At 50.5% G+C, this 27,989-nt stretch overlaps 1 protein-coding gene across 1 annotated transcript; it reads right to left on the bottom strand.

Annotated features, from left to right (window-relative positions):
• Positions 1 to 1,880: 1,880 nt before the first annotated feature.
• Positions 1,881 to 23,409, bottom strand: TVP23A (trans-golgi network vesicle protein 23 homolog A). The gene is made up of 5 exons (XM_040973730.1): positions 23,315 to 23,409; positions 5,621 to 5,765; positions 3,666 to 3,755; positions 3,353 to 3,481; positions 1,881 to 2,027 (listed from the first exon to the last, which is right to left on the bottom strand). Exons 1-5 carry the CDS (start codon positions 23,407 to 23,409, stop codon positions 1,881 to 1,883), a joined length of 606 nt encoding a protein of 201 aa, XP_040829664.1.
• Between the last annotated feature and the right edge of the window lie 4,580 nt (positions 23,410 to 27,989).

Below are 27,989 nucleotides of genomic sequence, written 5' to 3'. Positions count from 1 at the left end.
GTTGTTCCTGCCTCTGAGGAGGACCAGGCCTGGCAGAGCACTAGAGGGGACACAGGTGGCTTCATGGCAGGGGACAGGGCCACGTCCCCAGCTGGGAAATTGCATTGGGGTGAGCCCCAGGCCAGGGGTCCTCGTGAGATGGGGAACACTGCCCAGTTCTTGGTAGATAGTCACCCAGACCAGGCTGACTGTTCAGTGTGTGCAGAGGGGGCTAGCATCATGCACAGAAAGATAATAGCTCCACAGTTGTCACCATGGTGATGTGAGGCGGAGTTTATCTATGTCAGATACACACACAGGAACTGAGACCAGCTGAGGGAAGCACAGATTGCTGTCCTCCATCCCGCTCTGCGTGTAGAAGTAGAAGGCTGGGCAAATCCCTTAGGTCTCTCCCTCCCACCCCTCATTCCCCCTCTGTCCCCCTTGGGCCAGCACACGTGGGTCAGATCTGCCTGTGGTCACACCCCGCTCCAGAGTGCCTGGACAGAGCCCCGGGGCAGCCCCCACCCGGCCACCTCAGGGCCCTTGGGGAAGCACAGCAGGGCTGGGACACACCCTTCCCACAAGCTCCCGTGCCCCACCAGGCCAGGCCTCTGAAGTCCCTAGGGCAGGCCTGCAAGGAGATGGGGCTGCGAGGTAGGGGGACTGGCCATGGCTTCCTGTCCTGGAGCTCAAGGCAGGCTGCTCTGGCCAACTGCAGCTAGGCAGGCCACCGGGGCAGGAGGCCTGTTCACAGCAGCACTGCCCAATCCCACTGGGCTCACACAATGCAGGAGGAGCCTGGGCAACACTGAGGGCTCATCAGCTTTCTACCTCCAGAAACACCTGCTACATTAAATGAAAATTGATCTTTTCCTCAATTCCATATAAATATGTATATTTTAATCACTTGAAACTGGGGCCAGCATTATATCATAGCCAACTAACCCTCTGCCTGTTGCACCAGCATCCCATGTGGATGTTGGCTGGAGTTCCAACCACTCCATCTCTGATCCAGCTCCCTGCTAATGGCCTGGGAAAGCAGCAGAGGATGGCCCAGGGCCTTGGGCCCCTGAGCCCACATAGGAGATATCGAAGAAGCCCCTGGCTCCCAACTTCAGAACAGCTCAACTCTGGCCATTGTAACCATTTGGGGAGTGAACCAGTACCTGGAAGAACTCTATCCATGTCCCCAACTTTGAAGTAAAAATAAATCAGTTAAAAAACAAAACAAAAAAACAAACTTCAAATGAAGGTGTTGGCGTTGCAGTGTGTGAGTAAAGCTGCTGCCTGCAATACTAGCATCCCATTTGGACACCAGTTCAAGTTTCAGCTGTTCCACTTCAATCCATCTCCCTGATAATACGTCGGTGAAAGCAGCAGAAGGTGGCCCAAGTGCTCAGGCCCCTGCACCCTAACCTGAATGAAGCTCCTGGCTTCATCCTGGCGGTTGTAGGCATTTGGGAAGTGAACAAGTGATGGAAGATTCTCTCCTCTCTCTGTAACTGCCTTTCTAATAAATAAATACATCTTTTTTAAAAAAATCACCTAAAATGAGCCGTGGTGGTGACCATAGGACAGTACTGTAGGACTGCATGGCAGCAGGTCCACGCGGAATGGGATCCACAAGGAGGATGCAGCTGGCAGGGCTGAGGTGGGGAGGATGAGAGTTTAGAAGGTGAGGAAGTTGTGGGGGCTGACAGGTGACGGTGCAGCCATGTGAACATACAGAATGCCACTGTACCACTACATGCTTTAAGTCAGTTCAAATGCTTCATTGTATGTATATTTACGATGATACAAACACCAACACCACATCTGACCCAGGCAATGTTGCATAGCATAGCCACCCGGCAGGCCGCCTTTGCCTTGAGCCTCTGGAGGCCAGCAAAGTCCAGGAGTCAGACCTCAGCACTCACCGTCTGGAACACCGTCTGGGACAAGAGGCTGGCTGCCACTCTGCTGAGGTCACTGTCGCCTCCCATCTTGCAAAGGATGTAGCCATACAGGTTGGCGGCCTGGAGAGAGACGCCAGCGATGACGAGGGCCTGCACACGGATGAGGCAAAGGCAGCTCTGAGCACACATCTTGGAATGGTCCCCTCCAGCCATGCAGAAGCAGCCGCAGCACCCCGGCCTAAGAGGAACGGCCAGCCTCTCCCCAGCACGCACTCACAGATGTCTCAGTGCAAGGCAGGGAAGCTGGCAGAGGCCCCGGCCCGGGTCAGGCCCAGCCAGGTGCAGATTGCAGCAGGACTTATCCTGTGTGGGGGTCTTTTGTTCTCTGTGGAAGGGACTAGCTCCTGGAAATGAGAGGCAATGCCTCCAAAGTAAAACCTGTGGTTTCTGAAGCTGGCTTAATGCTACCCAGGGAGAACTCCTTGCCCAAGGTAGGACACCTGAGGATTTTATTTTTCTTAAAGATGTATTTAGTTATCTATTTGAAAGGTAGAGCAAGTACTTGGGCCCCTGACACCCAGATAGAGTTCCAGGCTCCTGTCTTCAATCTGGCCCCACTCTGGCTCTTGCAGGGACCTGGTAAGTTAACTAGTAAGTGGGAACTCTCCTGCTTCTCAAGTAGTAAGAGAGACCAGCAAAGTGGCATAGTGGGTAAAGCTACCACCTGTGACACAGGCACCCCATGAGGGTGCTGGTTCATGTCCCAGCTGCCATACTTCCAAACCAGTGCCCTGCTAATGGCCTAGGAAAAGCAGCAGCAGATGGCGCAAGCGCGTGGACCTCTGCCACCCATGTGGGAGACCCAGGTGAAGCTCCTGGTTTCACCTGGCCCAGACCTGACTGTTAACAACCTATCTGAGGAGTGAACTGGAAGATGGAGGGTCTCTTCTCTCTGCGCCTATGCCTCTCCAACAAATATATATCTTAAAAAAAAAAAAAATTAGGTGGAAACAACCAAATGGCCATGAGCTGACGAGTGAGAAACAGAATGTGGTTAACCTCTCAGCCATGGAGGCTACAACACACGTGACCCCCTGAAGACATCCTAGGCGAAAGAAACCTAGGACCACACATGATCCGACGGACACAGATCTCAAGAGGTCTATAAGACCAGAGGGCAGTGCCTGGGTGCCCAGGAATGTGAAGGAGTGATAACAAGGATACCCTAAAACCAACTGTGGCCACATCTGTACAGCTCAAGGGAAATGTTGACTATGAAAAGGCTGCACAGACCACAGCCATCTGGGGCTCCAGAGAAGCTTCACACACAGGCTTGGGCTTTCCATGAACTTTCTGAAAGTTGCCCTCACGCGCTCTAAACTGGCAGCCTGTGTGACAGGTGGAACGTTTCAGTCCATCCCCACCCTTCTGCTGGGTGACAGGGGCAGGGTAGCACAAAAGCTGGGGAGCCTCACCAGCCACTTGAGCCGCAGAGAGAACAAGGTGCTGAAGAAGAAGACGACCCAGATCACAGGGCAGATGACGAGACCCAGCCAGAAGATGCGGGCTTCCGCTTCTGTGGCAGCTGTGTGGCCGGGAGACACCTGGCCCAGGAAAGGAAGTTTGCTTTCAAAGCCTGTGGACACTTGGACCCCGTGGGCCTTTCCAGGGAGTGCCAGCAGCAGGGCCAGCAGGGGTCCCAGGGAGATGCTGAGTTGGGAACAGGTGGTGGGACAGGAGGTGGCCTCTGTCCTAGCTCCACTTGATTCTGCTCATCATGGGCCGCACCTTTCTGGCTTCAAAAATCCAGTGGCTCTTCCCATCTTCATCGATCTGGTTCCACCAGCGGAGGCCCACCAGGAGTCGTCCAGTAACGTTCTGAGGAACACGGACAAAAAGAGCCAGCGTCGTGCTTAGGTCAGTGAATGGAATCAAATCACACCCCACCTCACCTCCCTCCCCGTGGGGTAGATCTGTGCTGGGAATGGGGAGGAAAAAGAGGCTGAACTGTATGTAGTGGGTTTTCTAATCGGAGTCCAGGTTTGTTTGTTTCTTTTTCTTTCTTTCTTTCTTTCTTTATTTCTTTATTTCTTTTTCTTTTTTTGAGATTTATTTATTCTTATTGGAAACTCAGATATGCAGAGAGGAGAGACAGAGAGGAAATCCTCCATCTGGTGATTCACTCTCCAAGTGGCAGCAAGAGCTGGAGCTGAGCCAATCTGAAGCCAACAGCCCAGGAGCCTCTTCTGGGTCTCCCACGCGGGTGTAGGATCCCAAGGCTTTGGGCTGTCCTTGACTGCTTTCCCAGGCCATAAGCAGGGAGCTAGATAGGAAGCGGGGCTGCTGGGATTAGAACCAGCGCCCATATGAGATCCCAACATGTGCAAGGGGAGGACTCTAGCCATAAGGCTACTGTGCCAGACCCAGAGTCCAGGTTTCTAAGCTTATGTTAAAAAGCAGCAGATATAATCCCCCATATGTGTTTTAAATGTCTGGTTTCTATATAGTAGGTCACATGTAGATTTTGTAATAAGTCGTAGCCAGGGTGGGTAGTGTTGGCACAGTGAGTTAAACTACTGCCTGGGACACGTGCCTCCCACACTAGGGTGCCCATGTCCAGCTTCCTGCTGATGCACAGAGGAAGCAGGGGGTGATGGTCCCAGTGCTTTGGGTTCCTGCCCCTCAGCAGGGAGGCCCAAATGGAATTCTGAACTGTTTTCAACCTAGTCCAGCCCCAGGTATTGTAGGCATTTGGGGAGTGAAGCAGCAATTGGAAAACTTCTCTCTGTGTATATCTGTCCGTCTCTACCTTTAAGACAAGTAGACTTTAAAAAGTCTTTAACAAGGGCCCGGCGCGGTGGCGCGGTCCTCGCCTTGCACGCTCGGGATCATGTGGGTGCCAGTTCTATCCCGGCAGCCCCGCTTCCCTTCCTAGCTCCCTGCCTGTGGCCCAGGAAAGCAGTCGAGGACGACCCAGAGCTTTGGGACCCTGCACCTGCATGGGAGACCCGGAAGAGGCTCCTGGCTTCGGATCGGCATAGCATCGACCCGTTGCGCTCACTTGGGGAGTGAATCATCGGACGGAAGATCTTCCTCTCTGTATCTCCTCTCTGTATATCCGCCTTTCCAATAAAAAATAATAAAAATAAATCTTCAAAAAAAAAACCGATTTGTTAAAAAAAAAAAAAAGTCTTTAACAAGTAACTCTAAGTGGGCCTGGCACAGTAGTGTACTGGCTTGGGTCTTTGCCTTGCACACGCCAGGATCCCATATAGGCGCCAGTTTGTGTCTTGGCTGCCCTGCTTCCCATTCAGCTCCCAGCTTGTGATCTGGGAAAGCAAGGCCTTGGGAACTTGAACCCCATATGGAAGACCCAGAAGAGGCTCCTGGCTTCAGATTGGTTCAGCTCTAGCTTTTGCGGCCGCTTGGGGAGTGAATCATCGGATGGAAGGTTTTTCTCTCTGTCTCTCCTCTCTGTATGTCTGCCTTTCCAATAAAAATAAATAAGTCTTTAAAAAATATTACTCTAAGCCACATAGGGTTGTCACTTTCATTTGAGGTGCCTGTATGTCCTGGCAAGCCACTTACTGAATGCTAAATAGTACATTCCTCCAGCTAATTTTAAGTGACTCCAGCCATCTTCTTGGGGCTGTTACCAGCAGCTGAACTGCAGTGACCACTTTCTGGGAATGATAGCTACGTGTCTGGGGCAGATGTGACATCCCAAAAGAAAGGGACCTCACCTTCACGGACCAGAAGTCGAAGGACAGAAGGAGCAGCACAGTGACAAAGCAGCCCACGAAGCTCCTGCTGAACCAATCACAACACACGTAGGTGACGATGGCACTGACTCGGAAAAACAGGTGGAAAAAGGTGGCCAGGGGGTGCCTAGGAGACAGTGAGGGGGCTGTCATATCCCCAGGCCTGCATGCCAGTCCTCCTGGGGAGGTGACCTTGCTCTCCTCCCCCTCAAAGAACCCAGTACTTTCCCCTCCTGAGACTCCAAATACCACCTCACCCTCTCGAGAACTGTGATCCCCTTTGAATTGAAATGTGACAGCTACCACTGCCTCACCACCTCAGGATGGCGACCAGTTCCCTAAAGGAAAAGGTTGGGTCATTCCACGGTTGATGGGCATGTGTACAGCTCCCAAGCCTCGTGGCACTGGGGAGTCCCCATTCCTGGAGAGCGGGGAAGGCTCTGGACCTGTGCATGGCAGCTCTCAGCGTTCCCATCTCTGCGGTCGGTGGCACGTGCGTGCTGACGGTTCATCCAGGGGAAGGTGCCCTCCTCACTGACCTGGAAGGAGTGTGCCAGCCATTCCCACACCACTTGCTTTGCCTCTTTTTCCTAGTGAATCTGCAAAACCACAGAGCCCAGGGTACACTGTTTGAAAAGACTCACTGATTGGTCGGGGGCAGACAGCAAACACCGACAGGGGCCAGGTAGGTGACAGCAGGGGAGGACATATGTGGCTTTCTGTTTCTTTTGTCGGTATCTGAATTGCCACAGCACATATCCACTTAGTGCTAGGTAGCAATTTAATTACATCTCATCTCCAGGGTGGGGAGAGTGGCTGTTGTACAGTGGGCTAAGATGCCACCTGCAACACGTGCATCCTGTGGGAGCACTGGTTCAAGTCCCCACTGCTCTTCTTCGGGCTAGCCTAGGTTTTACTCGTAGCTCTAGCCCAAGTGGCTTCGTGGCCTTTCCTATGAGACATGACCTTGGCACCTCAGTCTCCCCTTCTGTGAAAGCAGAATGCTGATAGGGCCCACTTCCTAGGAAGTGAAAAGCCTGGAGCAGGGGTGGCACAGCCCCTGGTGACGCCCCCCTGCTGCAGTCCTGGGGGAAGTGGCCTTAGCTCCACCTCAGCATCACTCGAAGCAGCTGCATTGGAGGGAGCTGAAATGTAAAATTCCCCGCTCTGACCACAACTTTCTCTCTCATGACCAAGGCAGGCACCTCCTTTTCACCTTGGTGGGGATCCCCAAAGACTCCTGATCCTACTGCATTTCCCAGCTAAACCTTCACATTCAACACTGACATATGGTAGTTTCTTGCTCAGAATCCAACGTTTTCCCCACCAGAGGAGGGCCTGGTGAGAGCCCACCAACTCAGGGAGAAGGAAAAAAAATGACACCACTGTTGAAAAAGGGAAATGAAACCACAAGTGCCGAAAGGTGGAGCGAATGCAGCGGGCTTTTGTTGTAAGATTTTTTTTCCCCCTATTTTAAAATCCATTCGTACAGACCTTTTCTTTTTCTTTTTTGGGGAAAGTAGATAAAGATCTTCTGCCAACTAGTTCAGTCCTCAAATGCTCACAGCCCCATGAGCTGCTGGGCCAAGCAGGAACCAGGAGCGGGGGGACTCAATCCGGGCCTCATGTCCAGGGGTGGCCAAGAGCCTGGCCCTCGTACCATCGTCTGTGGCCTTCCAGGGTGTGCCATTGGCAGGAAGCTGGATCAGAAGCAGAGGCAGAACTGGAATGTGGGATGTGAGCATCGGAAGCGATTCCACCACTGCTCCGAGCACTTCCCCCACCTGCACAGCTGCTGCCTCCCCTACTCCACCAAGCGCTGTCTCCAGTCACGCACGGGCACCAGGAGTTCAAATGTGGGGTGGGTCCTGGACAGAGGCAAAGCCCACTTCCACAACAGCTTCAGCAAGCTATCACTCCAGGGCCAAGTCCCACCCACTTGCCTACTTTACAAATAAAGTTTTTTTGGAACACGGTAACAGTAGTCTACTCAATAGCCCTAGCCAGCAAAGCTGAAAAATCTACTCAGAAAGCATATCAGGAGGGGTGATCTGGTGATGAAATTGAGCCACATTCAAAGCAAACTACTGGCTTCCACATCTCACAAAAGCTAGAAATTGTGTGTGTCAGGGGGTGGCAGAGTGAACCCACAGACTACGCTAGAAACCAGGCTGAAGTGTCCCAGGGTGGGTATTGGGCTCATGGCTGGGAAGGGGCATAAGGGAAACTTCCAGATGCTGGGAAGTCTTCACATCTTGACATTATACATACATTTGAGTAAAAGAAAAAATATTCATCAAACCATCCACTTAAAATCATTACACTTTATCCTCTTGTGCTAACCTCAGGGTTTTTTTTTTTAATATTTCCTGTTCAAAGCCACTGACCAAAGACAAATCTTTGCAAGTCACTATGAGAACTCTTCATGTGACAAACCTAGCAGCCACGCTGCTTAGTGTTGACCCAGATGAGCTCTGTCAGGCCTGCAAAGTGATACTGCCTGTGCTTTATTTGTTCCTGTTGGCCAGGTGTCAGACAACGTGATCATATATCGATAGGGAAACAGGCAAACTTCCAGATACAACTCAACGATAAAGAGAGGTGCTATGAAGCCATAGAAAAGGTGTGGAGGAAACTTGAACTTAGCATCTGCTAAGTGAGAGAGGCCTATCTGAGAAGGATGGGGGTGACTCCAGCTATGGAACATTCTGGAAGACACAAAACTAGGCAGTCCCGGGGGGTTAGGGTGGGGTGAGGGTTTGGGGGTAATGATACCGTTCTGTGTGACCCTGCAGTGACAGATACCGGTCACTAGGGGTCCAACACTGAGAGGGAACCCTCATGTCAACTGTGGACTTCAGCCAGCAATAACATTGGGCCCATCTGTTGTCACAGATGTCCCATGTAATGCAGGACAGTAGTGGGATGAGGCTGATGGGAATCTCCACACTTTCTCCTCCATTTTTTCTATAAACCTAAACCTGCTGTGGAATGAGAACCACAGAGGGTATAAAGGTGGGTGACACCAGTTGGAGGTGGGGGATAGGAATAGACAGGGTCTTCAGAGCTACGAGGGAGACAGGCAGGAAACACTATCTAAAGATGCCTCTGTCCTCTTCCCACAGAGCTCTACAGCAGGCTTAAGGAGAAGCAGCTCGTTCATTCTAATGCAGCCGTGATCTAAATGATGAGAGTTACTCTTGGCACGGGCTTCTAGGCTAAGTTACACTGACTGTGATGCCCACGTCCCCCATCCCAGTGCCTGGGATGGATAGACAAATAGATTTATTTATCTATTTACTTACTTGTTCGAAAGCAGATCAGATATACAAAGAAAGATCTTCTGTCCGCTGGCTCACTCCCCAAATGGCCACAACAGCTGGAGCTGAGCTTATCTGAACCCAGGAGCCTGGGGCATCTTCTGGGTCTCCCACATGGGTGCAGAGTCCCAAGGCTTTGGGCCATCCTCTGTGGCTCTCCCAGGCCATTAGCAGAGAGCTTAGTACGAAATGGAGTAGCGGGGACAAGAAGGGTGTCCATGTCGGATCCTGGCGCTTGTAACATGAGGATTTAGTCATTGAGCCATCATACTGGGCCCGGTGCCCGAGTTTAAGTCCCAGCTGCACTCGCCATTCCAGTTGCCTGCTGATGTACACTCTGAGGCGGCAGATCTTGGCCCAAGGACTTGGATCACTGCCACCCATGAGAGACCCACATTCCTGGCTCCTAGTTTCAGCTTGGCCCCGCCCTGGCCATTGTAGGTATTTGGGGACTGAACCAGTGGGTAGGAGCTCTGGCTGTCTATCTCTACCTTTCAAATAAATATTCGATAAAATGTTTAAGTTGTGGGACCATCAAGATGGTTCAATTGGCTAATTCTCTGTCTGTAATCAACAGTTTCCCATATGGGTGCCAGTTTGGGTCCTGGTTGCTCCTCTCTCCATTCATCTCCCTCCTGTGGCCTGGGAAAGCAATAAAGGATGGCCCAAAGCCTTGGGATCCTGTACCCCATGAGAGAGAGAGAGCTGGAAGAGGCTCCTGGCTCCAGGTTTCAGATTAGTTTAGCTGTGCCTATTTGCAGCCATTTGGGGAGTGAATCAGCAGATGGAAGATCTTTCTGTCTCTCCTTCTCTCTGTAAAGCTTTTCAATAAAAATAAATCTTAAAAAAAAAAAACCCAGAAGTTTTCATTATAAACTACTAAATAAAGAACACTCATCCTAAACCATACTCTAAATTCTCAATCTTTTAGTCTCTCTGAAGAGTTTAATACCTTTCCATTAAGTAAGAGTCTGGCCCCCTCAAAAACAGCATCTGGGGCCTGCAGCATCAGCATTGTACCAGGGCACTGGTTCACGTCCCAGCTGTTCCACTTTCCCTCCAGCTCCCTGAAAATTGCCACGGAAAGGAGCAAAAGATTGCCCAAGTCCTTGGACTCCTGCACCCAAATTGGTGAGCTGGAAGACGCTCCTAGCTCCTGGCTTCAGATTGGCCCATCTCTTGTTGTTGTGGTCATTTGGAGAGTGAAACAGTGAATTGTAGGTCTCTCTTTCTGTCTCTCCTTCTCTGTAATTCTGCCTTTCATACAAAACTAAATAAATCCAAAAAGAAAATAGCAGCCAAGCTAATGTCTAAAATTGACTCCCAAATAATCCTGGGGTGGGATTGCACAGGGGGTACAAATGAAACGGGTGGGTCCTGCATGGACCATGCGGAAAGCAGGCAGGCAGAACACCTGGCTGCCCAGTCTCTGTACTTTTATGTAAATCTGAGCTAAAAAGTAGAGGAAAAAGGTGCTCAAGAGGCACTGTTAGCTGGCAATGAGGCAAGACGGCTTTCTGGACAAACCAAGCCCACGGACTGATATTCTGGGTGCCTCGCAGGCCCATCTGTGGTTTAAAAAAACAACAAAAAATATTAAGACCTAAAAAAATCCCCAACTGAGTAACTGGCCACTATAGCTGGATGCATGAGGAAAATTCCAGAAGCCAGGTCCTTTCTGCTGAGCTTCCAGGTCCTTTCAGCTGGAAAGTGTGATGCAGGGAAAGCCAGAGACTGCATGTGTGCATACCTGCCCCGCCCTTGCAAGGCTCACAGCCTTGGATGAGCCACTCTGCTAACCTGGAGCCTGTGCAGTGGGAGATCAACCCGACCTTAGGGGTCTTCATCCCCTCAGGGATCAAACCTCCAGGATTCTAAGCCAGAGGGCATCCTGGAGGGGATGGGGCCCCTGGCACTCTGCTCATTGCTTTGAAACCAAGAGAAAAGCCTGCAGCGAGGTTGTTTTTGGTGAGGTGCTTTGGCCAGGCAGCTGTCCTGCCCCGCCCTCAGTTAGGAATAGGCAAAGTGCTGCTCTGTGTGCGTTTAGCCCACACACACCGACCCGACCCAGTAGCTTCTGTGCTTACAGTGGTGCTGTCCCCACAGAGATGCTGGAAGGAGGGTGCCTCAAAAGACAGCTAAGATAACAGAGCTTAGCCCCACCCTGCTCCCCTGTACCTGCCAGCTCCCCGCCTGCCATGGAAGCCTGCTGGAAGTGCTGTTTCTGAGGTCCCACACCATCCTGAACCAGGAATTGGTCTTGAATTTGCAAAAAGACCCCCAGGTGATTCCTATGCATGTGACAATGCCAGAGCCCTCCTCTTTCTGTCCTCCTCTCATGGCCAGTTTGGTTCCAGGAACAACTCCAGAAGGGGATTAAGAAGCCAAGCTGGCAGAGTACTCACTGTACTTCCAGCTGCTCTGCCTTTTTTTTTTTTTTTAAGATTTATTTATTTTTATTACAAAGTCAGATATACAGAGAGGAGGGGATACAGAGAGGAAGGTCTTCTCTCCAATGATTCACTCCCCAAGTGATCACAACAGCTGGTCTGCGCCGATCCAAAGCCAGGAGCCAGGAATCTCCTCCAGGTCTCCCTCGCGGGTGCAGGGTCCCAAAGTTTTGGGCCATCCTCGACTGCCTCCCAGGCCACAGGTAGGGAGCCGAATGGGAAGTGGAGCTGCCGGGATTAGAACCAGTGCCCATATGGGATCTTGGCACATTCAAGGCAAGGACTTCAGCCGCTAGGCCACGTTGCCGGGGCCCAGCTGCTCTGCCTTTAATCTAGCTCTCTGCTAATGCTTTTGGGAGGCAGCAAAAGAAGGCCAGGGTGCTTGGGTCCCTTGTACCCCTGCCATCTTGGACCCTGGCTTTAGCCTGACCCTGTCCAGGCTGTTGTGGCCATTCAGGGATTGAGCTAATAGATGGAAAAGCTCTCTCCCTTTCTCAGTTGCTCTGCCTTTCACATAAATATATCTTAAAATAAGAAAAAGGAGAAAGAAGGAAGAAAGAGACAATAAAAAAAGAAGAGAGGAAGGGAGGAGGGAGGGAAGAGCAGAGGAGATGGGGGAAGGGGAGAGATGGGAGGCCAGGAGAGGAGAGAAGAGAAACCCAAGGCCCAGGTGCCTAGCATGGAACTCTGTAGGGAAAAACCAGCCAGGCTGGATCTGAATGGCCGGGATGTTGTTCTCCGGGAGGATCTCCACCTCTCCTCCTTCAGACCCTGGCTTCTCTCTGCTCCCTGGCCCGGGGGCCTGCCTGGTAGAAGCCGAGACTGTTGGGCTGGGATGGGTGAGCACATGCTGCTGGCTCACAGCTCACAGTTTCTATTCAAAGGTCAGCACAATAGAGGTTTGTGTGTGGAAGTGAATAAAAGCACAAACTTCCCTCTGCTCACCACAGTTTTTCCCTCTTGTTTCTGTTCTTTATTTCTTTTTAAAGAGACATTCCTACTTCAAAAGGCCACATGTTCTCCGTGTCACATTGCAAGCAGGAGCCTGCAGGGACCGGGCTGGAGGCCCCAGCACTAGACCAAGGCTGGTGCCCATGTGCAGCACTGCACCTCACACCCTGGGGCTGCAGAAGAGCCGGTGGCTTCCAGGCAGACCTGCCTAGCACGAGCCCAGCCCAGCCACAGCCTGATCACTGACTCCCTGATGCTGCTGGGTTCCTAGCAGACGTATTGGCTAAACAGTCTTCCAAAGAAACCACGCCCAGGTGCTCTTACTGGGACAGAGTGGGGTGAGGTCACCATCTGTGACAACACCCCATATGGATTCCTTTCCTAGCTGCTCCACTTCCATTCTGCTGACGACTTGGAACAAGCAGCAGAAGATGACCTAAATGTTTTGATGTTCTGCCACCCACATGGGAGACCAGGCGTTCACAACAGCTGAAGGGTAGAAATGCATGGGTGTCTGTCAGCACAGGGTCTATCAATGCCATAAGAAACATTGTGGCCATGCAGAGGAATTCTGACCTGCACCACATACAACTGGCCAGACTCAGGAACTAGGTCCTGGGTTACACAAGCCCATTCCTATGAAACTTCACAAGAATCAGGTCCACAGAGAGCAGGTCAGATCAATTTTAGAAGAGTTTTCCATGAGCTTTCTGTGGACAATTCTTGCCCTTGCTTCATAAGCATGATTTCAAACTTCTCTGCACCAAATAAACCTTTTTAAAAATATATTTTATTTAACTGAAAGACAGGATAGAGACACAGACAGAAAATAGAGGATCCCCATCTGCTGGTTTCGAGTGGCTGGCAGAGACCTCACCACCTGAGCCACCACTGCTGCCTCCCAGGGCCTGCAGCTGCTGCAGAGTGGAACGGAACCAGGCATCCAACCCCAGCACTCTGTCTTAACCCTGTAGCCAAACACCCACCCCAAACTCGTCTTTTAATTCTATTTTCCCCTCTGCTTGCCTGCCAAGCAGCTCCAACCCCTGACCTCCAGGAACAGGGAGAGATGACATAATGCCTGTTCCCTGCACAGCCCTGGCTTACTCCTACTGGCTCCCACGTGCAGGACTTTAACTCCACATAAAGCCAGCCATAAGGCCAGTTGCTGTTTTGTCACTGGCTTCAAAGAGCTGGAAGGACACGGGGCACCAGGTTCCTCTGCAAGAACACTCAGCAAAATGGAGACACAGAAAGAAAAGGGTCTTCCATCTGCTGGAATGCCCTCAATTGCAGAGGCTCAGCCAGGTGGAGACTGAGAGCCCAGCTCTCTCATCCAGATCCCCCTTTGGGTGGGCAGGGACGAAAATTTTTGTTTTTGACGATTTATTTATTTTTACTGCAAAGTCAGATATACAGAGAAGAGGACAGACAGAGTGGAAGATCTTCCCTCTGATGGTTCATCCCCAAGTGGCTACAATGGCTGGTGCTGTGCTGATCCCAAACCAGGAGCCATGAACTTCCTCCAGGTCTCCCACAAGGGTGCACGGTCCCAAGGATTTTTTTTTAAGACTTATTTATTTTTATTACAAAGTCAGATATACAGAGAGGAAGGGATACAGAGAGGAAGATTTTCCATCTGATGATTCACTCCCCAAATGACCCCAACAGCCAGCGCTGCGCCGATCTGAAGCCGGGGACCAGGAATCTTCTCCAGGTCTCCCACACAGATGCAGGGTCCCAAAGTTTTGGGCCGTCCTCGAGTGCTTTCCCAGGCCACAGGTAGGGAGCTGGATGGGAAGTGGAGCTGCCGGGATTAGAACCAGTGCCCATATGGGATCCTGGCATATTCAAGGTGAGGACTTCAGCCACTGAGCCACGTCGCCGGGGCCCACCAAGGCTTTTTTAAATTGTCATTTTCCATGCTACAATTTTGTAGGTATTGGGATTTCTCCTTATTATCTCCTCCCTCCCGACTTTCCATTCCTACCATTTTCCTCCATATTATCACAGTAATTTAGTCTTTTAGTGACAGTTACAAATTTAACATTTTATTTAAGTGTATCACGGCATTGCAGGTATAGGAAAAGGTCGAACTGAGAAAAAAATTGTAATACCTTTTATGCCAATTGTTGCACTCTGCTTATATGAGAGAATGTCCTGCTCTTAAAAGTACACGTTGAATAATTTAGGGGTAAAGAACAGGATGTATTTATCTTACCCTCAAAGACAATCAAAACAGAAAATGCGAGAATCGTGGTAAGGGGCCGGCACCATCCTTATCCTATTCTTGTTACTTCTGCATTACTTTGATATCATTTCAAAATAAAAAATGTAGATTTTTAAAAACACTTATTTATTTGAAATACAGTGAAAAGGAGAAAGTGTGTGTGCGTGTGTGTGTGTGTGTGTGTGTGTGTGTGTGTGTGTAAGAGACAGAGGGGGAGATGGGGGAAGGGAGAAAAAAAAACAGAGAAAGAGAGAAAGATGATTGCAATAGCCAGGGTTGGACAGGTCAAAGCCAGGAGCCAGGAGCCAGGAGCTTCATCCAGGTCTCCCAAGTGCGTACAGGGGCCCAAGCACTTGGGCTATCCTCCACTGCTTTCCCAGGCACATTAGCACAGATCTGGATTGGAGATAGAAAGTCAGGACTCGATCCAGCACTGGGATATAGGATAAGGGCTTAACCCGCTCTGCCACCACACAGTCCCTAAAGGGTTTTTTTTAAACTGGGGTTTCATCAACCACTAAAACTCCCCACCACAACAAAAGTGGTAAGTTTTGTAACTGCCACATATATGTATTTTTGTGTAAGTTTATTTTAGCACTCAAAATAAACTCTGATGCCAAATTTGAAAGCACAAATTATCCAAGAACACAGTTTATAATCAACACATATATATATTTTCCTCTGATTTTCAACACTGCTTAAGGAATAGTAAGTTTAATGAATGTACCAGCCGGATGTTGCAACATCTGCTCTAAAATACTATAAAGTCTCAGAGAGAGATACTGCTGCATTTCCACACAGGGCACCATGAGCAACTGTCAACAGCATCTGTGGCCAGTCAGTAGTCCCGAGTTGTCCTGGAAGCCGCCTGGCTCCTGTGCAGGGTAACAGCTGGGAAGCAGGCTTTGGGCGGAGCCCCGGGGGCTTTCCCTGTGGATTCTGCACGGCAGCTGTGGAGTCAATCTCCATGAAGGACCAGCCCTCATCAGAACCCACCGGTGACCCTCATGTCTGTCAGCTACCCTTCCACAATGCAGGCAGGTGTATACCTGAGCCAGTGTCAGCATCTCCCATTTATCCAGAAAGACCATCTAGAAAACCATTCCAGTATTACCCAGAGGAGTGTGAGACTCCGTTGAGCTGGCGTCTGCAAGGATGGAGCCCGTGATGCCTGGGTCTCTCATGGATGTTGATGAATTTGAGATGTCCCAAGGGTATAAATCCTGCATGTCGGGACCCACTGCCCTTAACAGGCTCCTTCCAAATATGCAGGTCCCAGACAAAGGTCAATATGTCTGGTATGTCCCTGGAGCCCACCAGCACGTTTTGCTCCATCCTCTTTCATCTGGTAGTCACGGGCACCTGTCCCATATGTCAATTATATCACTCCCTTGCACCTGTTCAGCTCCCTCCAAAGACTGCCCATCAAAGGCAGACAAAATCCCAAGATTCTCTATTCAGGCTCTTCCAAGCCCTACCTGGTCCTTCCTGTACCAAATGTCCAACGTCTGCTCCTCCTTACATACTGGCATGGTTCCCACAATCCCCAGATCACACCCTACCCCAGGGCCTTCACACACACTGTCTCTGCTGCCAGAAGTCTTTCCGCAGATCTCTCCTCACTCTTTCTCCTCATTCAAGTCTCAGTTCCAATACACCTCCTGCAAGAGGTCTCCTCTGAGTTCTCCCTGATTTTTTGAAAAGCTCCCCTGCCCCAGGTCCTGGATCCCAATACATTGCTTTCCCTTGGTAGCACTTGCTGTTCTTTGAAGTTATCTTGTTTGGCTGCTGTCTTCTCCCTAACGAAAGTGTCAGCCCCTCAAGGCCAGGGTCAACGCTGCCTGGTATTCTCCATGCTTCCTTGTATGGTACATGACACACAAAGACCTTGAAGGTTTTTGTTGATTAATGAACACACAAGTGTGTGAATTACATGATGCACATGGTCAAGCTGCAGTCCAGGACGGGGCAGCAAGGACCCCATGCCCTGCCTTTCCACAAATGCCTTCCTAGGCCATGTGGGTCACCACTCAGCAGAAACCAGCCCTCAGGGATTCCACAGGGAGTGGGTCTTATGCAATCAATTTCATGTGAACACAAATTTGAGTAAAGGGAAGTTATGCTGCTAGAGGTTCCAGGAGTTAATTTCAAAATAAGCATGGCTGGGCCTGGATCAAAGAGAACTGAAATCTGTTTAGTTCCCTGATTCTGTGGGCTATTTTCCTGGGCAACCATGGACCTTCCTTAAAGTTCAACAATCATCTCGCAACGGGGAGCTGCTTACGTACCCCATTTCTGCATTTTCAGCACAGATTTCAGAGGGCCAGGGGCAATGGAGTGTGTCACACAGGGGCTGGAATATGTGTGTGTGTGTGTGCGCAGGGCTGTAGATATAACACAAGGGCTGGAGTATGTGTGTGTGCACATGGGGTGTGGGTGTGTCACACAGGGGCTGGAGTATGTGTGTATGCGTATGACTGTGTGTGTGTGTCACACAAGGGCTACTGTGTGTGTGTACACGTGCGTGCGCGCATGGCTGTAGGTGTCCCTAATGGATGTTGTGTACGTGAGTATGTGTGTAAATATGACTGTGTGTGTTATACAGGGGCTGGAGTGCACATGCACATGGGTACACGTGTACCAGAGACTTGTTAGTATGTCAAGAGTAACAGTGAGAGGCCACCAGCCCTCCTCTGTACTGTCACCTGTTCCCCCCTTTTCCCCTGATCCCAGTCCCCAGCTTCCCCTGGGTTCATGCCACAGCATCAGGGATGCTTGCAGGGCATGGGCAGGGTCTCCAGACACTGGCTGTCCCAGCTGGGGACAGGGTGTTTCTGCTGCTTGGCTGCCCCCATGCCAGCATGGCTCCGCAACTCAGAGGGATCCAGGCCTCTAAGGGGCGTGAACCTCTCGGGGCAGCTGGAATGGAGGGAAAACAGAAAGGTGTCCCCACGGCAAGTATAAGATGAAGACCCTGCACCTGCTGTTCCACAGCCCCGCACATCCCACCCTGGTTCCTGTGGGCACAGGCGTGGACAGACGTGAGCTCCGGGGCCGCATGCTCTCACAGGTTTGTGATGCACATGAAATGAACTACTCCATGGAAGACACAAGAGTGCCTGTGGACAGTGAAGTGACAGACACTGCTTGCCCTCCGATGCAACGCCCCCTTCCCAACCAAAGCCACTGAGGACTTCCTCCAGGGCCTGCGTTGAGGGCAACTTTCGTATTCAACTGGGGGAAGACAAACAGGATTGGGGCAGGTGTTTTTCACTTCTCTTTGATTAGGGCCCAGCAGTACTTATTTGGAACTTCACTCCTTAAACCCTTGTCAGTGCAACTTCCCCTTCTTATCGTTGTGTTCACACGAAATTGATTGCATAACTCAAGGTGCTGCTTGGGTGGCCCAGACCCCATAGTACAGTGCCTAGTTCAAGTTTCAGCCCCTAAGCTTTCGATCCACATCCCTGTTCATGGGCAAGCTGTTGGGTCCCTGCCGCCTCAGACCTGCATCCAGTTCCCAGGTCCCACCTGACCCAAACCTGGCTACTTACAGGCATTTGGGACATGAACCAGCAGATACAAAATCTGTTTCTTTGCCTTTCAAATAAAACAAAAAGAAATGGAAAAAAAATAGCTAAGTTCATTGTGGATGACTCCTGCAAGAGCTGGTGAGGGATTTACAGAGGGGGTCTGGGCTCCATGTGACATCTGCCTTCAGGCTTGGCCTGCAAGAACACACAACTTCCTGTAGCCTCCAATAGCATTCTCAATGGGATACCCACCAGGGTGAACAGGGACCATCTGCATAGCACTGACCAATGAACCGGCTCTGATACCCAAGGCTAAAACCAAGTCCGGAAAATGTGGCCAAGGCGGGGCCTGACAGTCCTGCTAGAGAGGACTCACTGGAACCTCTGACCTTTGGGTGCAGCAGTCTGCATAGATTGTGTCTTGAGGGCATAAAGCCAACTTCCCAGAGGAAGGACAGTTTCCAACTCCAGGGAGAGCCCCAGTATGACAGGCTGTCCCAACCAAGTACACACCTGCGCTCCAGCACAGTCATAAAGTCACACCAATACTGGGTACTGTTCATAGAGCCCTCACTGGGAACTGGGGCCATGCTAGGCCTATCATATAAACTTCTTTCTATTTATTTGAATACGTTTTTTTGAAAGTCAGATTTATAGAAAGATGGAGAGACAGAGAAAGAAAGATCTTCCTTCCACTGGCTCACTGCCCAAATGGCCACAAGGGCTGGAGCTGAACTGATCTGAAGCCAGAAGCCAGGAGCCAGGAGCTTCTTCCAGGTCTTCATGTGGGTGCAGAGTCCCAAGGCTTTGAGCCATCCTCGACTGCTTTTCCAGGCTATAAGCAGGAAGCTGGATGGGAAGTAGGGCAGTCGGGACACAAACTGATGCCCAGTGGGATGCTGGTGCTGCAGGTAGAGGATTAGTCTATTAGGCCATGCTGCCAGCCTGTTGTACAAACTCCTGTCATTCCACTTAGCAGGTTCACACAACCTGATGATGGATCCCCTACATCTTGCCTAGGCTGTGGAACGTGCCATGTTCTCTGTTCAAGTTCCAGGTCACTATAACCAAAAGGTTAACCCTTAGCTAGGCTGACGCAGACCTGCCCAGGAATCACCTGTTGCATAGCAACAGGAGCCTCCCTGGGATGATCCCATTCATCTGCTGGCTGCCCCAGGGTGAGGGGAGCTGTGCACTGGGCCGGGATGAACAGAAGCAAGAGAAAGGTTAGTACAGAAAGAAAGGCTGTGGTTTTCTGACTCAAGGTGATCATCAGCACTTGGGCCCAGGCTCTGGCAGTCAGACACGAACCCTGCAGGTGACAACACCAGAGAGGAGGCAGGTGGTGTTACATTGCTGGCTCTCATCCTTCTAGAAAGCTGAGGAAAGTAAAGTTTCCTTGAGCCTCATGGGGTGCCTGCCAACTCACACACATTGCCACACTGCAGGGATAAAGAAACTTGGCTGGGAAACAGCAGAACTGAGATCCAAATCTAGGCCTGCCTGACCAAAAACCCAGGCCAGCCTCAAGTGCTTAAAGTGGGCCAGGGAGACACAGCAGGACACAGCAACTTCCTTCCTGGGAAGGCATGTAAGAGGACTGAACCCAAACTTACACCCCAAAGTTCATGGCAACATGGCTCCTCAGAACTAAGGAACACACACAGCTCTGAGGTCCACAGCTCCTGAATGGATAAATGCAGTACAGTACACCCACACCACAGACCACCACTCTGCCATAAAAAGCAATGGCATGATGATGAACACCAACACTTGGATGAACCTGGAAATGCCACCATGCTAAGTGAAAGAGTTCAGATGCAAGTCACATATTGTATAATGTCATGTGTCACTGTGACTTGGCTAAGGGGCTGCCCAAATGGCTGTGGGTATCTGGGAGGCTTTTTCTGGAACAGGTTAGCATTTGAATCACTCTCAAAGAGGCATCCTTGAACCTGTCTGGCTGCACACAGAACAGAAAGGTGGAGGGAGAAGGAAACGTGTGTTGTTAGCTGGGTCTCCATGCTCTGCTTTCAGACACCAACACCCCCTGGGGCTGAGCCCTTGGGGTCTGGACTGGAGCTGGACCTGCGTCTCTAGCAGTGGCCAGCAGATCTGGGAACTTTACAGCCTCTGTAGTCAGAGGAACCACTCCCATCCAAGATACTGCTTTCCATATGTTTGCATACAGCCTGCTGAGAAACCCAGATTCCCAGCAGACGCCATCAATATGAAATGTCCAGAACAGACACACTCGTAAGGCTGCCCAGATCTTTGGGCAGGGGAAAGTGGGAAGTGACTGCTGAGTGGTTATAGGGCTTCGATTTCAGCTAGTGAAAAAATTCTGAAACTAGAGTGCTACGGTTGCACAATCTCATGAATACACCGAAAACTACACTGAACTGTTTTCTTGAAAAACATGAATTTTCAATATCTGAACTACCATCAATGAAAAACACAATGGAAACATAATTTAACATTAAAATCCCAGGCAGATGCCACATTGGAGGGGTGGTGTTGTGCGATAACGGGTTGAGCAGATGCCTGTGACAGTGGCATGCCATATGGGCGCCAGCTTACGCTCCACTTCTTATCCAGCTCTCTGCTAATTCACCCTGGAAAGCACTGAAAGACGACCCAGCTGCTTGGGCCCCTACCACGCATATGGGAGACCTGGAAGAAACTCCTAACTCCTGGTTTTGGCCCGATCCAGTCTATTACAGCCATTTAAAGAGTGAACCAATGGATAGAGGATTTCCCTCCCTCCTTGTCCCTCTGACTTTCAAATAAATAATCTGAGAGAGATAAGGGAGTGCTTGTGTTCCTGTCCTGACTTCACTTCCAGCTTCCTGCTATGCACACCCTGAGTGGTAGCAAGTGATGGCTCCAGTGGCTGGGTCCTTACTGTTCATTTGGCAGACATGGACTGTTTCTAGGTCCTGATTTCAGCCTGGCCCAGCCCCAGCAGTTGTAAGCATTTGGTAGTGAAACAGAGAATGAAAGATCTTTTTTGTCTGTCTGTTTTTCAAATAAAATGAAAATAAACAATAACTTAAAAAAATTAAAGAGTGACAAATGGAATTATATCCAACAAAAACTTCTGTGTTTTTGCATCTCATCAACAGAGCAAAAAGGCAACCTAAGGAACGGGAGGAGATATTCACACCTCACATATATGGCAGGAGATGAATAATCAGAAAATATAGAGAACTCAACAACAAAAAGTCAAATAATCTGATTAAAAAATAGGCAAAGAGGGTTAGCATTTGACCAGGTAATTAAAGGGTCCACATCTCATACTGGAGTTCCTGAAGTTACTTGCAGCTTGACTTCCAATTCCAGCTTTTTGCTAATGTGCACCCCTGAAAGCAGCAAAACGGCTCAAGAACTTGGGTCCCTGCCACCCACCGGGGGGACCCTGACTTTCTATTCCCAGCTGGGGGCCATGATGGGCATCTGCAAAGGGAACCAGTAGACGAGAACTCTTTCTGTCTGCATCTCCATCATCACCTCTCAAATGAATGAAAAAAACCAAGTGGGCAATGGACTTGATAGACACTTTTCTAAAGACGAAGTCCACACGGGCACCAGGTACATGAAAAGACACTCAGCATCACTGTCACCAAGGAAACGCCAAGGCAGACCACCTTGAGATAACACCCCACTCCTGTCACTGGCTTCTGTAACAAAACCAAATGGGAAATAACAAGTGCAGGCAACTATGTGGAGAAATTGGAACCCTTATACAGTTTTGGTGAGAGATAACATGTGGCCACTGCTATGAAAAACACTAGAAACAGAAATACCACATGATCTAGCAACACAAAAGAATCAAAAGTAAGGTAGCAAAGAAATATGTGCATATTTGCGTTCATTGCATCACTATTCTTCATAGCCAAGAAACAGAAATAACCTAAGTGTCCATTGATAGATAAATGGATAAACAAAACGTGGTCCCTCCATACACTGGGATATGACTCAGAATCAACAAGGACGAACACTCTGGCACCGGCTACAATGTGGACGAACTTGACGCCATGATGCTATGCAATACAAGCACAAGGCCGAGGACAAATGCCACATGACCACACTTCTAGGAGGTGCCCAGTGGAGCCCAAGTCAGAGACAGAAAGTAAAATGGCAGTTACCAGGGGTCCCAGGGGTAACAGAGAGAGGGTTTCAGTTTTTCAAGATGAAAAAGCCCTGTTTCACCACAATGTGCATGTACTCAACACCACTGACTTGGTTTGCAACTAGGGGTGAATTTGCTCCCCCCCAGAGGGTATTTATTCAGCAATGTCTGTCAGTCTTGTAAGTGGATGTAGTTGAGGCCAAAGACCCTGCCAAACCATCTGACAAGACCCGAGGCACGTCTTGCAACCAAGAAACATTGAGCCTGGGCCCTGGTAAAACTGGTCTTGGAGTGTGCAGAACCATGAGGTAAACCTGTCCTGTTTGGAGCCAGTATGTTTAGGGTGGTTGGTCTTCATGGTCATGGGGAACCAACAGCGTCTATCTGCTCCATTCTGGGGATTACTGAATTTGGATTAGAGAACTTGATATTAAAATAACATCAGAGATGTTTAGAAAGAACGGCATTGAGGTGCCAGGGCCCCCACACCTGCTGGCTCCCAAGAACTGGAAGGGGAGGTGGGGTAGAACAGTGGGTGAGGATAGATGTGCAGTGCGTATTTCCAGACTAGCACTGGCTGGTTCCATTGGACAGGCACATGGCTTCACCTAGGATGGGCCTGCCTGGCTAGCACCGACCAACAACTGGAGAGAAACCCCAAGGCTTTTTCTGTCTCTCCAGCCTGTTGCGGACCTCCCACTCCTGTAGCCCCAGTGGCTTTCCTGACCCTCTAGTGTAGCCTCAGGGCCACATAATTGGTGTTCCTCCACAGACTGCCATAGCTGTCAGCATCTTCTTATTCCAGCATCACCTCCTCTGAGGGGCCCTCCCTGGCTGCACTAAGGCAAATGACCTTCCCCAGTTACTCTTTCATTACACTGCTGATTTTCCTTTGAATACTTCTCATGCTATTTGGTTAAAGCTTTTTGTTTTCTTGTCGGATACTAGCTCCAGTCCTTTTCCCTTCCCCCACCAGGACTGCAGGTCCCAGGAGCACAGGGATCCTGCAGTAGGAAAACGAATGCATCCGCAGCACTAGGCAACGCTTGCCCAAACATACCTGATCTTGGCTTTCCTTAAGGCTAGCTCCTCTTCATTGCCGAAGTCCAGGGACACATCCTCAGTGTCGTCCACCAGGGCCTGGGGAGACGCCATGGGGCAGGTGGTAGGCTCCTCCCCTTCTAACTCCCACGCACCCCTAGGGCTGGTCTCCACGCATCTCCACAGGCTCCCAAGTGCCTCCCAACCTCCACGTCAGGTGGCTGAAATGGCAAGCCTTCTCCACCAGCCAAGACCCCAGGGATGCAGCCCAGCCCCCTCCCAGCGCTCCCGCAGGCTCCTCCCGAGCTTGTCATCACGTTCCCAGCCCCTGGGGTTCCCCGCAGCCCTACCTGCTTCATCCTCCCAGAGACTGCTGGGTCGTTCACACCCCAGATTCTGCACCCGCTAGCCACCTCAAGGGGTGCACGGGCTGACAGGCTGGGATTGGAGCCTGCGCCTGGGCTTGGGGCGGGGCGCGCTGCTCAGAGCGCAGTCGCGGGATGGGGAGGGGGCTCGACTACCAGCACTGGGCGGGGCCCAGGAGGGTCCTAGAGGGAAAGCGCCCTGGAAGAAAAAAGCAGGTGCCTCAAGGGTGGAGTCTGCAGAGAGGGCAGCTGGGGTGGGAGGAGGGGTGGAGGGGAGAGGGGACGGAGCTGAGGGGACTGAGTGGGTGGCCGAGGACAGTGGAGGCATAGCCGGAGTGGTCAGTGACTGGTGTTGGTGTTCCGTTTGCTTAAGGTCTGTGTGCAAGAATCCCCAGGGCCATTAGGAAAAGCAGATTTCCGAGCCTAACCCAGGGGAATCCTCCGAATCCTGTCACCCGGAACCTCGCTGAGATCCATCCCTGACACAGACTTTGTTTAGAAGAACCCAAAACTGGTTAAAGGAACCCCCCAGCCCTGGCAAATCTGAATCCAATCCCTGGTACCCAGTAAACTCACTACTGACACGGGAGACAAAGAAAATGAGGGTTTTTAGACTTTTATAAAGGCATAGGGCTTAATTGGGGAAAATGCAGGTGTGCAGGGCAGATTAACTAAGTTCAGGGTCATGGTTAACCAAGTTTACACAGTGTCAGGCTGACCCACAATGGTTCCAAGAACCTGCTGATAATGAGGCTTACTTTGAGGAGTATAGGATTAAGTGACATTTCAAGGGATCATAAAACATCCAGCTCTCATGTCCAGTCTTCCACAACTCCAGCCTTGCACATGTACAGGGGTCTTCTGCTTTATGTGTCTCTATAATGTCTGCCAGGCAACTACATCAGGGGACCACTAAAGTCTCAGGGCTCTCTCTTGGTAAGAGGGCTGGCACATACACTCTCTCTCCAAATAATCCATCTTCCCATAATTGCACCTTACTTAACCTCCCTGCTTTGCATTTTTTTTTTTTTTACAAATTTTATTTGTTTTTTTATTGCAAAGACAGATTTACAGAGAGAAGGAAAGACAAAGATCTTCTGCCCACTGGTTCACTCCTCAAATAACTGTAACAGCCAGAGCTAAGATAATCCAAAGTCAGGAGCCAAGAGCTTCTTCCAGGTCTCCCACATGGGTGCAATGTCCCAAGGCTCTGGGCATTCTCCACTTCTTTCCCAGGCTATAAGTAGGGAGCTGAGTGGGAAGTGAAGCAGCTGGGACATGAACTGACATCTATATGGGATGCCAGAGTTTGTAAGGGGAGGATCAGCCAATTGAAACATTGAGTTGAAGCCCCTACTTTGCCTTTTTATCTCATACAGGGCGATATAGCAGGGAAACATTCCCCAACACACTCGGGGCAAAGGACTGGGCATCAGGATGCTAGACACTGCGGTCTTGCCCTTTGCTCTTGGAAATGTGCCATTTGTGTCCCTCCCTGGTGACTATGTAAGGACAGCTAGGCCGCAAGCTACAGACACAGGTCATCCCATGCTGGATCCACTGGGTGTGGCTGGAGTCTTTGTTCTCTGGAAAGACCTAGGGCTTCTGCCCCACCTCTATTCCCTAAGCTGACTACACAAAGAACTTTCCAAGTGAGTAGGGAGGCAGTGCTTTCTCCTGGGGATAGAATGCCTACTTCTGTAAGAGTCACGCCCCTTTTTCCAAGTATTTCCAAACCTGTGCAATTCAGGTTACAGCTGGTGTGATCCTTGGGAACTTGCTCTCTCCATGAGGAAGAGATAGAGGAACGAAACCAGAAGGCGACGAGGCAGAACATTGAAAAGAGGGAAGGGTACACTCCCAGGAAAGCAGCCTGGAGGGGCTTCTTCACAAGGAAAAGCCCTTGAAAGGAAGTGAGCTGGGGGTTTTATAGGCTTTGGAAAGTTCATCCAAGGGTTTTTTTTTTTTAAAGATTTATTTTTATTATTTTTTCATTGGAAAGGCGGATATACAGAGAGGAGAGACAGAAAGGAAGATCTTCCGTCCGATGATTCACTCCCCAAGTGAGTGCAACGGGCCGATACTATGCCGGTCCGAAGCCAGGAGCCTCTTCTGGGTCTCCCACGCAGGTGCAGGGTCCCAAAGCTTTGGGCCGTCCTCGACTGCTTTCCCGGGCCACAGACAGGGAACTGGAAGGGAAGCGGGGCTGCCAGGATTAGAACCGGCGCCCATATGGGATCCCGGGCGTGCAAGGTGAGGACCTTTAACCACTTGCGCCACCGCGCCGGGCCCCATCCAAGGGTTTTTAAGTGTTTCTTGTATGGCAAGCTCATCTTGCCTTTTAGCCTCCCATTCTTCCCATTTGGTTGTGACTTGCACAGGACAGAGAACAAGTCCTATCTTGGGGCCTGTCAGTGGGGAGGACTGTCTGCCTTCACCACGCTCCTAAGCCTGACTGAGCAAGGGTAACCTATCAGTGAAATCTTCTCTTTCTTTATCACATTTGCTTTCTTGCTTGGGCTGGTTTCCCAGCTACTATGAAAACATTCCCCAGGGCCAGTGCAATGGCTCAACAGGCTAATCCTTAGTCAGCAGCAATGGCATCCTATATGGGCACCAGTTCTAGTCCTCATTGCTCCATTTCCCATCCAGCTCCCTGCTTATGGCCTGGAAAAACAGCAGAGCAGCCCAGGTCTTTGGGTCCCTGAATCCTATATGAGAGGTCCAGAAGAAGCTCCAGTTTCCTGGCTTCAGATTGGCTCCGCTCTGGCTGTTGCAACCATTTGGGAAGTAAACCAGCAGATGGAAGATCTGTGTGTGTGTGTGTGTGTGTGTGTGTGTGTGTGTGTGTGTGAGTGTGTCTCCTTCTCTCTGTAAATCTGCCTTTCAAATAACTCTTTGTTCAACCTCTTCTATTATTTCCATTCTAATTGACTCCTTTTGGCATTTAAAGCCCCATTAGAAACCATTTGAATTAGGTTTCTTGGATTTTACAGCTTCCAGTTGGCCAGCTTTGACTGGTACTTCTTACCCTTCAGAGTGCGATAGGTAAGTCGTGGATTCTGACTGGTGTGTATGGTTGAGGGATGGGGTGTAGATCTTGGCACGGCCTGAGGGTTTTTGGTCCTCTGAGCTGCTGTTGTTGTGTCCAGCAGTTTCCTTGGCTCTACCGTACCCCAGGGCCTGACCTTCTGTCCGTGCCCATGCCACGCAGGCCGAGAACATTGGATTCAGAGAATGCCTCTTCCTGGAGCCCCAGAGTTCTGGAAGCAGGGGAGAGGCCGGAGTGGGAGTGGGGGGCAGGTGGAGGTAGGCAGCAGTTTTAGAACATTTAGGGGTTTTTCCTCTTACCCCGAAAATCACCAGCAGCTGGTGTCTGTTGAATTGAGGCCGGGAGGTGGGAAAACCCCCTTGGAAGCCCCTTTTAGGGCCAACTGACATTCTCAGCTGTCACTCTGGGGATGCCTGTCTTCCACAGGCCACTCCTCTCTCCCCTCCCTGCCTTGTTCCATGTGGCTCAGAGGACTCAGATACCCATCCTGGGTCAGGCCTGGGACTGTTGCTTCTCCCCCTGAGAAAGCATCCTCATCTCTCCCCCTCTCTCTCTCTCTCACACACACACACAATCTGTATAGCTCTCTATGGGGGTCAATGTCCTAAATGTGGCAGTGGACAGGGCCTATTTGCGAATAACTAGTAGTTGATAATAAACCAGCTGCTGCTAGGAACACAGCGGTGTTGCAATGGGTAAAGCCAGTTGTAATGCCGGCATCCCATATGAGCACCAGTGGTTCTACTTTTGATCCAGCTTCCTACTAATATAGCTGGTAAAGCAGCAGAAGGTAGCTTAAATGCTTAGGCCCTGCCACCCACCTGGGAGATCCGGATGGAGTTCCAGGCTCCTGGCTTTTGCCTAGTCCAGCCCTGCAGGTTGTAGTCACAGGATGGAAAATTTCTTTCCCTCCCTTTCTCTCCTTCCCTCACCTCCTGCCACCGTGTGTTTGTGTGTGTGTGTGTGTGTGTGGAACTCTGCCTTTCAAAATTAGCCTTAAAAAAGTAGATGCACTAAGGTCACTTTTTAAAAGAGAAAGGTTAGGGCCTGGTGCAATAGCCTCGTGGTTAAATCCTTGCCTTGAACAGACTGGGACCAATTTGTGTCCCAGCTGCTCCACTTCACATCCAGCTCCCTGCTTGTGGCCTGGGAGGGCAGTGAAGGACAGTCCAAAGCCTTGGGATCCTGTACTTGTGTGGGGAATCCAGAAGAAGCTCCTGACTTCAGATTGGCTTGGCTCCAGCCATTGCAGCCACTTGGGGAATGAATCAGTGGAT

Source organism: Ochotona curzoniae, unplaced genomic scaffold (assembly GCF_017591425.1).
Source record: "Ochotona curzoniae isolate NIBS_2020 unplaced genomic scaffold, NIBS_Ocur_1.0 contig_2321, whole genome shotgun sequence".
Classification (NCBI taxonomy): domain Eukaryota; kingdom Metazoa; phylum Chordata; class Mammalia; order Lagomorpha; family Ochotonidae; genus Ochotona; species Ochotona curzoniae.
This window is presented reverse-complemented; position numbering and strand designations above follow the sequence as displayed.